Source organism: Bufo bufo, chromosome 9, assembly GCF_905171765.1.
Source record: "Bufo bufo chromosome 9, aBufBuf1.1, whole genome shotgun sequence".
Classification (NCBI taxonomy): domain Eukaryota; kingdom Metazoa; phylum Chordata; class Amphibia; order Anura; family Bufonidae; genus Bufo; species Bufo bufo.
The window spans coordinates 35,703,899-35,717,681 of NC_053397.1; the positions used below are offsets into that span (position 1 = coordinate 35,703,899).

At 44.3% G+C, this 13,783-nt stretch overlaps 1 protein-coding gene across 1 annotated transcript in view; it reads left to right on the top strand.

Annotated features, from left to right (window-relative positions):
* IL17RD (interleukin 17 receptor D) overlaps positions 1 to 13,783 on the top strand; it is a 76,904-nt gene that overhangs the window by 44,284 nt on the left and 18,837 nt on the right. The window contains exons 2-7 of the mRNA XM_040407636.1: positions 6,350 to 6,404; positions 7,748 to 7,867; positions 9,198 to 9,316; positions 10,339 to 10,459; positions 13,486 to 13,530; positions 13,629 to 13,780. Coding sequence (XP_040263570.1) covers positions 6,350 to 6,404; positions 7,748 to 7,867; positions 9,198 to 9,316; positions 10,339 to 10,459; positions 13,486 to 13,530; positions 13,629 to 13,780 — 612 coding nt within the window. The remainder of the gene's footprint in view (positions 1 to 6,349; positions 6,405 to 7,747; positions 7,868 to 9,197; positions 9,317 to 10,338; positions 10,460 to 13,485; positions 13,531 to 13,628; positions 13,781 to 13,783) is intronic.

Sequence of the window (13,783 nt, forward strand, 5' to 3'; positions counted from 1 at the left end):
AAAGATAAAGTCAGGTGTTAGGACTGACCGTGTTTAGGGTGCCCGTACACCTAGCTCATGTGGCATGCGGGTTTACAGCTAATTTCAGTTTTTTTTGGGGGCATTTTTTTTTTTTTTATAGGTAAAATACATTAAGAACATTTGCTGTGCCTGTAAGAAATCAAATCCAAAAACTGCAGTGAAAAAAAGAAACATGTAGTGCACATCGGGTGCATGCGCAGTACTGACCTTGGCTTTATCTGTGCATGCGCCCGTAGACTCCTCTCCAGTAATCTGTATGTTCTTTGACTTAAAGGGGTTATCCAAACTATAAAACATGCCCCCCAATGCCCAGGCACCTCATATAGGGAATACTTACCCCGCTCCCTGGCACCCGCGTAGCTCCTGATCCCAGCACGGCCACCACTGTGACACTAGGGAGGCTCATGCAGGGGCGGCCATGTGGGGATCAGGAGCGACACGGGTGCCAGAGAGCGGGGTAAGTATAGTCTATATGAGGTGCCCGGGCATTGGGGGGCATATAGTTTGGATGACCCCTTTTAAAAACACCGTAATGGCTGATTTTGAAAAGTTTGGAACTCTATATGTCATTGTAAAAGGACATACTGGAGGTTTAGAGTTCCAAACCTACTGACAGTTTCCTTTTAATCTGGTCATACGTAAGCAGATCAGTCATTTAGCCGACAGCTGTCTCGCCCTTGACTAGTTTGTTCCCATAGATATTTATTGGCTGGCAGGTCCCACCAAATCTGGTTCGGCTGACTTTTTTTTAAAGAGGTTGCCCCCTCTAGGAGGACACTTAAAGCATGTGCTGTGGCTATACCATAAATGTCTAATAGGTGCAAGCCCATTTGTGGGACCCGCTCCTGTTTCCATGACGTGGGCTCTATTGCGTCTGGTCGGGGTGGATCGGTGGCTGCACAGGCGTGTCTCTCTCCGTTGACTTCAATAGCACTCCAAAAATAACCAAATTCCCAGCCGGGCGTTAGGGGCCCCTTACTGGTGGGACCCGCATCTTTTGGACATTCATAGCCTAGTCGTAGTGTACTTGCGCTGCTAGAATGGGTCTTTTCTAAGCTCACCCACCCCTTTCTAGAATCGAATGAATGACATTCCTTGCAGGTTTCTCCAGTTGTGGTAGAAGAATGAAGACTGACTGTCTCCTTCTCCTGTCAGCTACCTTATTTTTTTTTTTTAATCTCTGCTTTTCTTAAGATCATCACTTTAAACAAAATAAGTCTCTTTTAAATGGGACTTAAAGCGAAGCCGGTGTTTTCCCCCCTCTGCTGTCACGCACGCCAGGATGCCAGCGTTCGCCTCCCCTTTTGAAGTTCCACCCCGTGCACCGGCCTTCTGTACCTGCACCTGTGCACTGCATTGTGCTGCCGAGGAGCCGTGATAACATCTGCGTGTTGTGGCCACAACTTCCTTTGCACGCACATGGGATGAGCGCACGCGTGTTTGTTCAGACATCTCTCATCTCGGGCAGCCGTGGAATTTCTGACTCTTTGCAGGTCGGAAGGGAATGTGGAGCCGATCACAGATTCCAGGTTGCGAGGGCCAGTCTGGACCTGAAGTGGTTAAATTTTTTTCCCTTCTCCAAAAGCTCCTTGTCACGCAGGCGAGATATCGTGCAAAGACAGTGCGACTTACCTTAAGTACACAAGGCGCTGACTGCTATGCTTGTGCCTCATGGTAGCACGACATTATAACACGTCTCTTATGACTTTGCATTGTGTGCATACGCACAGCAGGGTTGAGTTTGTCATTTGACACAACTCGGCGAAAGAATTTAAAGGAATTTAATATTGATGACCCATTCTTGGGATAGGCCATCAACATTTGATTGGTGAGGGCATTGGCTATATGAAGGGGCTGCTTCACTTATCGTTTACCCATGGACAGAGCCATACATACGGTTTGTGGCTGTGACTCGGCTGCAGTACAAGTCATGGGCTATGCTGCAGTATCAGGCGAAGCCACAAGCGTGTGAATAGCGGTGTACCCGGGTAAAATGAATGGGACACCCAGCATTCGCTGGGGCATCTCAGCCACTTCATTCAGCTGATTGGCAGGGGTGTCGGGAGTTGGACCTCCTAATATTTAGGCTTACATGACTATTCATCCTGATCTTCCTGATTCATGAATAATATGTGACATTTGATCCATAGACAAAAATGTGACTTGACTGAAAGTGATGCATTTCCTTTTTCTCTGTCTGGCTGCTGACAGCCTGCTCCAGTGATTCGGATGATTATCTCTGCCTTTGTAGTCATTTGATAGCCCGGCTACTGAATGGTGCTTTATCTGTGGGGCATTAGTGTGCACGGAATCTGCCCGTTCGGAGGTCGTCTGTCATCAGCTACTTTCTACGCCAGCGTATACGTTGACCTAATAAAAAAAAATTCTTCCATCTTTTGCAGTTTTATTTTATTTATTTTTTTCCAAAGGAAAAGTGAATTCGACTTTATAAAGTGGATTTAATATTCTACAGAGTAAAAAAAAAAGAATACAGTAACAAGTGGCAATTGCTGGCCCTAAACAGATATTTTGGCCCTTGGGATGGAAGCTATAAATGCATTATTACAGCAAATGAGAAAACTTCAGGAAACTTGTCCAAGGGAAGTTGGGAACATAACCCAGCCCTCCTTTAACCAGTTCAAGACCGGCCCATTTACCCCCAAGAGTATTTTTAGTTTTTATTTTTTACTTAAATTCATCTTTGAAAGCCATCTCTTTTTTTTTTTTTGTCTTGGTTTTAGTATTTATTTATTTTTTTTATGAAAAGGCAAAATCTAATAGCACAAATTGCAGCCAAAATATATATTTTTGTTATGTTATTTTGATATATGAAATGTATGGGTTATGGTGTGTTGGCATTTTTTATTTTGTCGTATTTTTTTTATTAATTTTTTTATTTTATTTCCCGCTTTGTTAAATGTCCCCCAAAGCTCTTGTATGACATTACATTTATTTATTTCTGACATAGTTAGCCCTCTTACAGGGGGGGATACAGACCCTAGAAAGGTTGTACAAGGCTGTACAGCCTCACTGCAGAGAAAGTTTTGAAGACGTGGTGTTCCTCCGCCGCTTTTGCCACTTGCCTAAAAAGGGGGAGTGTTGAGTGTGGGACCCCACCACATTTATCATATTTTACGCCGGTATACTAACCTATCAGTAGACTGAAATCTACGCCAGTCCCTATATCGGTATAGGCGCATGGATTGCACCTGTTTTATGATGAGGCAAAAGACACTCTTAGGCCCCTTTCACACGGGCGTCGCGGAAGAGGTCCGGATGCATTGCGGGAAACCCGCGCAATTTCAGTCAGTTTTGTCTGCGATTGCGTTGCTTAGTTTTTTCCGCGCGAGTGCATAGCGTTTTAATGCGATTTGCACGTGCGTGATAAAGAACTCAGTGTTGGTAGCCAGACCCGAACCCGGACTTCTTCACTAAAGTTCGGGTTTGGGTTTGGTGTTCTGTAGCTTTTATTATTTTCCATTATAACATGGTTATAATGGAAAATAATAGTATTCTTTAATACAGAATGTTAAGTAAAATGTCCCTTGAAGTTAAAAAATAATAAAAACATTACTCGCCTCGTCCACTTGATCGCGCAGCCGTTATCCTCTAATTTCTTCTTCTTGCAGGACCTGCAAAAGGACCTGCGCTGATGTCATCGCGCTCAACACATGGTGAGCGCGAGGACGTCGGCAAAGATCCTTTTGCAGGTCCTTCAAGAAGAACAAGGAAGAGGATCACGGCTGTGCGATCAAGTGGACGAGGCGAGTAATGTTTTTATTATTTTTTTAACCCTCAATTGACATTGGACTTTGCATTCTGTATTAAAGAATGTTATTATTTTCCTTTTTATAACCATGTTATAATGGAAAATAATAAAATCTAGAGAACACCAAACCCGAACTTTAGTGAAGAAGTCTGGGTTCGGGTCAGGGTACCACATAAATTTATTTTTTCTCGCGTGCGTGCAAAACGCATTGCACTCGCGCGGAAAAAAAAAACCTGAACAATGGAACGCAATCGCAGCCAAAACTGACTGAAATTGCGTGCCTACTCGCACGGGTTTCCCGCAATGCACCCTGAATGCATCCGGCCCTCACCTGCGACGCCCGTGTGAAAGAGGCCTTAGAGTGCACTAGAGGAAGTTCCTGTTATAAGGTTAAACAGATGGCTGGGCACTAACACTGCCCCAGGCCCCTACTCCTGTACAGATCCCCTAAATAAAGGTGGTTTTTGTGTGTAATAGCCCGCATATAATAGGTGGCTTGTAACCTTTCTGTGTACAAAACACTCGCACAGAACAATCGCATCCTCGCTGCCGCTTTTATTTTTGGTGCTTTATGCTGAATAGAAGTTTACTTTTATAATTTACTACAAGTGGGGGAAAAAAAATGAACATCATGCTTTAGAACTATTGTACCAAAAATTCCTTTAAAGGGGTTTTCTGGTAAAAATTATATTTTATGTAACGGCCGCAGCCTGCCTCCTGAAAAAGAAGAATCATACTTGCCTGCTCTACTTTGCTATCGTCATCTTCCGGTCCCCGCACTGTTTACATCCGCCATGGACATGATCACATGCACCGCTCCAGCCAATGACTGGCTTCAGTGGTGATGTGCTACTTGTTGACACTTCACAGCTGAGACCAGTCATTGGCTGGAGCGGAGCATGTGACCATGTCCATGCAGATGAAGACAGCGGTGGACCGGAGCAGGCAAGTATGAACCTTCGTTTTCATTAGCCCTTTTTAAATAGCTTTTTTTTTTTTCTACTTTTGTAAAGGAGTTTCATTTGTATTTATAACGGTATTGAATGAAGGCCTCACGTCGGTGAAATGTTTTCCAGTCTCTTCTAATTAGGCCGATTTAATACGCTTGGGCCCCCTTTGAAGTCTGGGACTGACAAACGAAGCTGGCATATGTACTAATGAGGCACTAAAACATTACGGGGGTCATGTACCAATAGTGTTTGTATGAGGCGGTCGTTTTGTTTGCAATACCATTGAAAAGTCGTGGTATGTGCAATATTTTAGATGATACGAAATGTTTAGGAATTACAGCTGTTGCTATTTAGAGCGGAGGAGGGGTGTAGGGGGTAGAATATAGTCATGGGCGTTATCATGTGCAAGCATTAGTTCTTAAGACGTCAGTGCTACTTACTTTTCGCGGCGAACGGATTAAAGTCTCCTTTACACTGCCGACGACTGGGTGAACAATTGTGCTTTCAAAGGCTGGTCTCTGATCATTGCCCTGTGTGAACATACCAATGGACTATGGTCAATCAGCACTCGTTACCAGAATAAAGTCTCCCAGCCTTAGGCCCCCCCGCACACAACAATGTATCCGTTTTGTGCCCATAAATTGTGGACGTGCAAAATACGGATGCGGCCTGTGTGCATCCCGCAATTTTTGCAGGACCCATTGTAAATAAGCCTATTCTTCCGCAAAATGCACAAGAATAGGTCAGGTTCTATAATTTGTGGCCCGGCTGCACGGATGCGGACATGTGTTTTTTTTTCTTTTTTTTTTTTTTTTTTCTGAACCAGACCAAAAAAATACGGTCGTGTGCATGAGGCCTTAATCCACTACTGCTTGGGAACCAAGACTAGCTCCCCGTGTATTATGTGGTTGCCCATTCATTTCATTAATTGCCATTTAATATTAATATTTCCTTTCCTCTGCTGTGTATGGATTGTTTTATATTGAAAAAAGTTCTTATTGTAGGCCCTAAAAGGGGTTCTGTAGGATTTATCTAAATAATTTCCCCCCCCCCCCCATCCCGACCCAGTAAGACCTGTGAAGGGACCTATACTTACCTACCTACCCCCAGCACTCCATGTCTGTCTTCACCAGATTTACCGTCCCTGCCTGTAAACTTCCTGCGTGGACAGGGTCACGTGCCATTGCACCTCAGTGGTGATGTGTCCTCAAGCAGCATGTGGCCCAGCAGGGATGTGCCGCTTGGGGACCTCTGAGGCCAGTCATTGGCTGCAGCTGCGCACGTGACTCCCATCCATGCTTACAGGGAGGGACCGGAAGTTGGCTGAAGTCAGCCCAGGAGCCATGGAGTTGAATGATGGGCGTGGAGCAGGTAAGTATAGTTCGCTTCATGGGTCCTGATAGATGTGGAGAGGGGGATTAAAAAAAATAAAATCCTAGAGAACCCCTTTAAAACTGTAACTGGCCACCGCACTGGTTAAGGTTCTGTTCATGTCCTGTTATTGTGCTATGTTTGGCACATAAACCAGTACAATCCTCCTGCATATGTGCACATCCTAAAATCTGGTTCACATGCACTAATCTCATTTTCTTTTCTTTTTTTTCCGTAGGGTGCATCTTTGAATAAGAACAATGGACAGCCCAATGTCATCTTCCGATACGACAGTAAGTTTGCCCTGTCTGTTCCATACAAATCTGCAGATGGACTTACTGGAACATATAAATGACTGTTCTGTAAATTGCTACCTTTTCAATAGTGGACAGGTTACTTCGAATTGGTGAATGGGAGTCATGAGTCCCACTCCCCATAGGTGATGGTTCCAGAGGTGGGGTGTGACCCAAACCTATAAGTAATTTATGCCGTATTCTATGTTGTAAATGCCCAAGATATGGGGTAAAACTTTATTCCTTTGGCTTAGGTTAGACCAGTGAAGGTCTGTGGGCATGTTGGCTCATACATATCCACCATGTGTATATCTCAAATACCATGTGAACAAAGAGCTTTCTGCCGTGATGATGAGGTTGGAACTTCCGACCAGCTGCAAAATCTTGCATTTTTATGGCCCTATCCTCTTCTCCTAAAAATAATAATGGGAGAGTAAAACTGGAGCAGGATAGGTTTTACAGACCATGTGTGATTAGAGGTCTGACCATGCAGGTAGTTAAATTGGATTACCTTGCAGGGATAGGACTGTAGATCACACCACAGACATATGCAATATCATGGAAAAAATTTCCATAATGTGCGGATCAGTTTGTAGATTATAATTAGGGATGAGCGGGATGTTTCATGCAAAGTCGATTCGCATAAAACTTTGTTCTAATACTGTATGGAGCAGGAGCTCTGTACAGGATTATAATGTATTGGCTCAGATGAGCCGAAGTTATTGCGTCGCAAAGTCTCGCGTGACCTCGCGTAATAACTTCATAGATTAATCTTTTTCAAACACTGCGCCCACCTGACGATGGCAATCACTGCGCCCACCTGACACTGGCAAACACTACGCCCACCTGACGCTGCCAAAAACTGCGCCCACCAGACGCTGCCGCCCACCAGACGCTGCCAAACACTGCGCCCACCAAGCTCTGCTACATGTCCATTACACAGATAGAACTACTGTGTGCACATTACACACAGAAAACTGTACAATAGACTGGTTACACTGACATAGTCCTGCTTTATACACACCTTCCATACATAAAGCACCTCTGCATTCTCCACCAGCACAGTCCTACATGGAGCCTGTGTTCCTCTAACTCCTCCCACACCACAGGTCCTGTAGCCACAACAATGTAGTCTGGAGCCACTCCTGGTGAGAGAGATGTCAGTGAGGGGCGGGGCTTCATGTGTGCCTGACCTGGCAGCTTCTGATACAGCGCTCCTGACTAGAAAAAAAAAGTATTTTTCCAGGGAGTAAAATGGCCTGAACAGGCGTCTATGACGCTTGTACAGGCGTTATTGCGACCTCTGTAAATCACAATCAATAAATGATGATTTCTCCAAACAGACTGCACCATTAATTCTGGAGGGAAGCACCTGATCGCCGACATGCAGAATGTAACCATCAGTCAGTACGCCTGCAACGACCAGGTGGCCATATCGGTTATTTGGACACCCACTACCACAGGTAGGTCTAAGAGCGTAGGGTAGTGACATAACACATTATCTTACCAGTGTCATTAGGCCATAATTTGTATTGAAAGTTTTTTTTTTTCTTTATATGTTTAAAATGTCGAGGGCTGCATATAACCCCCTCATAAATTTAGAATTTATATGCACGTTAAAGGGGTTGCCTGAATATCTATTGTTGGCCTACGATTGGCAACCCTGCCGATCAGCTGTTGCGGCTCTCCAGCGAGGACCACTGCCTCTTCCCAGGCCAGAGACGTCACGTTCACCGGTCACATGGCCTAGGCTCAGCAGCCCCATTCAAGTGAATGGGGCTGAACTGCAATAAGGATGGTCACTATCCTTTATAAGCCGTGAGCACCGCGGCCTCTTCAAGCAGCTAATCGTCAGGGGTGCCGGATGTTGGACCTCCACCAATCAGCATGAAATACCCAGAAGACCCCTTTAACATTCCTTTAATCCAGACATTCAGAGCTGGTTTCTATCACAGAAATGAAAGACGATCTAAAATCTCTCAAGGACAGAAGCAGAAGTCTGAGCCGAAATAATGAGACTCCTTTGATCAAGGGAAAGCAAGCTAGTCGTTCTGTTTAGTCTTCTTGGAGGATCTCTACCTTGACAAGTGCATTGGTTTTATGTGAGATGATTGAGAAGAAGAATATTTTATAATCTGGTACTTGTAGGGAGTTGTAGTTTTGCAGTAGCAGGAGTGTCGGAGTCGCTGACCCCTGACTTGGAGGCGTACCTGACCTCTTGCCACTTGATGTATTACAGTCTATATATTATGTAGGTAATATGATTGCGGTCTGTTGATAAACTCTTGGCTAGCACTACGCTCATCATTGCTGAGTATGAGGACTGCTTTTCATGGTCTGCCTAATAAGACAGCAGCTCTTGCTTCTATTATTTTTTTTTGGATGTCAGCAACGAAGAACCAAACTGGAATTTTTGAGCGTTGTCCAAGACACAAAGCACAATCTATACCCGGGCACAATGCAGACCTGCCCGTAAGACTGCTCCTCTGTCATTGTTCATTGTGCAGGCAGGGCGGAGGGGCCGTGCCTCCCTAAAGCAGAGCGTGAATCAAACTTTATGAAACTTTTACAAAGGCTTTGCCAAATTTATGGTTTGTCTTTTTGTGTTGTGGAGCTTAGGGATATTAAACAGTTGCAGCCCTGGCTAATGTCTCTGTGTTTGGTCATCGACAGTGAACTCATCTGTAACAACAGTATTCTACGCTTTGCATAAAAGAGGGGGGGGAAACCACAGCTTTTTTTTTTTTTTTTTTTTTTGACGGGGGAGGAAAAAGTGTGTGTTGTATTTTCCAGGCATCGAGTATCTGAAAGGTTTTCGCATTATTCTGGAAGAGTTGAAATCTGAGGGGCGTATGTGTCAGCAGATGGTGCTCAAGGACCCGAAGCAGCTGAATTCCAGTTTTAAAAAAGTTGTAAGTGTCGTAAAATCCGGCCTTATCCTTTCTCTGGATGTGTTGTTTGTATCGTGTGTCAGACGAACTGTTTAAAGGGTATTTGTACCTATGAAACTGGCTGACCTGTTACATGTGCTCTTGGCAGCTGAAGGCATCTGTGATGGTCCCATGTTCATATGTGCCCGCATTGCTGAAAAAAGTGATGTTTTACTATATACAAATGAGCCTCTAGGAGCAACGGGGGCGTTGCCATTACACCTAGAGGTTCTGCTCTCTCTGCAACTGCCACGCCCTCTGCACTTTGATTGACAGGGCCAGGCAGTGAAAACTATATCACCCCTGACCCTGTCAAAGTGCAGAGGGCTCGTCCGATGCAGAGAAAGTGGAGCCTGTAGGTGTAATGGCAACGCCCCCGTTGCTCCTAGAGGCTCATCTGCATATATTAAACCAGGTCTATGAGTGTCTACTCCTCTGACCTCACTTCTCAGAAGAAAGCTGAACAGAGCCGATCACAGCCAAATGGACACGTAGCTCAGTTGAGCAATTCTGCCCCTATGTTTCAGCCATCATTGGGGGTCTCAGTACTTTATACCCACCATAATTTTTTGAATTGACACTTGCATGTTACATTTGAGAACTATCCATTTATCTGGAGGTGTAAGAATAAGGCGGGATAAGCAAATAGAATATAAGTAGAAGATATGGACAGCATGGTGGCTCAATGGTTAGCACTGGTGCTTTGCAGGGCTGGGATCCTAGTTTCAAATCCGACCAAGCAACTTCTACATGTGTTCTCCCCGTGTTTGCGTGGGTTTTCCTTCGGGTTCTCCGGTTTCCTCCCACACTCCAAAGACACACTGATAGAGAACTTAGATTGTGAGGTCCACCGGGGACAGTGTGATGCTAATGTCTTAGTAGCGCTATATATGTGTGTAAAATAAATAAATATTTCATGGGCATTTCTGTTCTCATTAATACTGTGCTCCTCATACCAAACCTTTATTAGATTTTGCCTGACTTGAGATCTTTTTCCTGCACAGGTTATGGAAACTCAGCCATTTATGAACCTGAAGTTTGAAACTGATTATTTTGTGAAAATTGTTCCCTTTCCCTCCATTAAAAATGAGAGCAACTACCATCCGTTTTTCTTCAGAACACGGAGTAAGTTTATTCATTACTATCAAAACTCCTTCTTGGGTTAATTATTTTTTTTCAGACGTCTGGAAACAATGCGGCTCTGGCACAAGCATATATGTACAGTTATAGGGCTCATGCACATGACCTTATGTATTTTGCAGTCTGCAAAAAACGGATCCTCAAAAAATACAGCCGACGTCCGTGTGCATTCCGTATTTTGTGGAGCGGAACAGCTGGCCCCTAATAGAACAGTCCTATCCTTGTCCGTAATGCGGACAATAATAGGGCATGCTCTATTTTTTTTGCGGAACGGACATACGGAAACAGAATGCGGAAATAAATGGTTCCGCATACGGTCCTAAGAAAAAACGGAACGGACACAGAAAGAAAATACGTGTGTGTGCATGAGCCCTTACAGTGATTTGTCTCCAGTGTTGCTTTATAGGCAGACTACGATTTAGGACAGCCCATGTGGTAGCTATAATGTCAGCCATATTGGTTATCATGCAGCTTTCCCAGTTATGATTTGCTTTGTGTCGTTTTCTGACAGCTATTGGATTACATCCGGCATTTTGATTTTGATGGTCTATCCATCAATATGAGATCGGCAGGAGTCCGACTCCTGGCACCCCTGCTGGTGAGCACCACAGCGCCACGCATTATATAGTGGCTGTACTTGGTATTGCAGCTCAGTCTCAGAGCTGCGCCTAGGCCATGTGCCCGATGAACGTGACATAACTGCTGATTTCTGGGTGTGCCGGGAGTCGCACCCTCGCCAACCAAGTATTGATTATCTATCCATCATCTGTCCTGAGGATAGACAGTCAGTATCAAAATCCCGGACAACCCCTTTAACTGTTAAAATGATGTTTGTTTTTGTTTTTTTTATGCATCCAATGTAAATTATAAATTGTGAACTTGTAATGAGTTCCAGGAAGACATTCTGCTATTAGTTTCCCTTTTTCTCTTTCCTTTTTAAAGTGGTCAGGTGTCTGACCGCAAAAACATCCCAGGTCTGGAGCATGAGCCTGGAAAGCAGATTGCCAGAGTTCTTCTCCATGGAAGCATTCCAAAGCTGATGGCTCAATGTTTCCACATGAAGAAGAGAAAGAGTTGGCAGTTTTCCCTGCACTGATCTTCTCCTCTTCCTTGCTATAGAATTTCACTTCTAAAATAAAGCTCATACAGTCTTATAGGCTGCCCCATGTATAGCATACATCTTGGCTGCAGTTACTATTGCTAGACAAATATACAGCTGATCCTTATGGTTGCCATTCTTTGTGTACCTCCTGATGAAAACTGGCAAAGCGGGTCTTCTTACACTCTGTCAATAGACTTGCATTGACATTTGCCAGTGGGGCCTTTTCTAACTTATAGCCCCTTGATCTTCTTAAAAACACTTGAAAGGAAATGACAGAATCCACAGAAATATTATGAATGTAGATTATTATAAAAGCGGGAAAGCAATCTGCAAATAAAAGAGCTACTTTTGGGTGTGAGGCTGGAGACTGGTGCTAAAAGAGATAAGAGGTTGTTGAGTCATGGGAAGTAGGAGGAAAGAAGCCTGAGAAGCCCAGCAGGAATTCTTTAATAAGACATTTTACAAAGTTTCTTATATTCACCTGTTTTGTTCATTTCTGAAAACTTGTTTATAACTGAAGGTACACTTTAAAGTCTGTGGGAGAATTCTGTTACAGAAGAAACTAGTACCACCAGTACACCTTAGACACCTCTATTAAACTAAATCACAGAATTGCAGTGGCCAATATGGGGAAACTGCTCAAACCCCAAGCACTGTGGCGTGTTTCTCATTGGGCGAGCAGTCCCACCGCATGTGAACCACAGAAATATCGTGGCAGATATGGGGGAGCTGCTCAAACCCCAAACACTGTAGCGTGTTTCTCATTGGGGGAGCAGTCCCACCGCATGTGGACCGCAGCAAATGACCATCCCGAGCAATTAATGCGTACAAAGGAGGACGCCAGCGCGGTCCACATGCACCACAAAAGCATCCTACACAGACCAGAGCATTGTGCGGATGAAAATACAATTATATAAATCACTGAAGAAAATGCACCAAAAGGATATGTCACTGACTGTACTAGCTGGTCATACAAGCAGATATTAAAAGCTGAGACTTTTGCCAATATATTCCTGTCAGGAAAATATCGGAGCCCATCATGCACCACGTCACGGTCACTCAGCATGGCAAGGGTCCTACCACTACGCTAACTGCTCGGGATGGTCGTTTGCTGCGGTCCACATGCGGTGAGACTGCTCCCCCAATGAGAAACACGCTACAGTGTTTGGGGTTTGAGCAGCTCCCCCATATCTGCCACGATATTTCTGTGGTTCACATGTGGTGGGACTGCTCGCCCAATGAGAAACACGCCACAGTGTTTGGGGTTTGAGCAGTTCCCCCATATTGGCCACTGCAATTCTGTGATTTAGTTTTATATGTATTGAATGTGCCTTCATCTGGCAATTGAACATTCCTTTGCACCTGGAAACCTCCATCACACGGTCTGATATGGGTGTGGCTTACAGTCTTGCTTTGTTCACATTGCACTAGTTGTCCTGCTAGGCGTTTGTGTGGAAGCTTGGCTGTGAGCTGTATTACATCACCTTCAGACCGTGTTCACGCCACAGTTAGCGTAGTGGTAGGACCCCGTGCCATGCTGAGTGACCGTGACGTGGTGCATGATGGGCTCCGATATTTTCCTGACAGGAATATATTGGCAAAAGTCTCAGCTTTTAATATCTGCTTGTATGACCAGCTAGTATAGTCAGTGACACCTCTATTAACCCTTACACTGGACTATGGTCCAACCGTGATGCAAGAGTATTTGAAAGTCTAGTAGCTGACCCCCATCTTGCAGCTATAGACCTAGTCAAATTCATGACAACCTGCAACTAATTTATAGACTATCGTTTGTTGTAAAATGTAGCCTGTATTCAGATGCATAGTTGCAAATGTTTCAAAATTTTAGAATTTTTGCAAAATGCAAGATTTTTTCCCTCCTATACTGACTGTATCCATCTCTTTTTAGCCTGTGAGACCTTGCTACAACCAGACAACTTAACCTGCAGACCATGTAAGTAATCTGTGGATTTTCCTACTGTTTCCTTAAAAAAAACATCCTTCTTGATATGGAAGACCTTTAATTCCTTCGCTCTCCCTTTCTTCCCATAGACTGGCGGCCAAAGAACGTGAATGTCACGCAGCAAGGCGTTAACATGCAGGTTTCCTTTGACCACGCACCCCATAACTTCGGGTTCAGCGCATATTACGTAAACTACCGGATGAAACATGACGTCTCCTTCAAACAGAAGATCTGCAGACAGGTA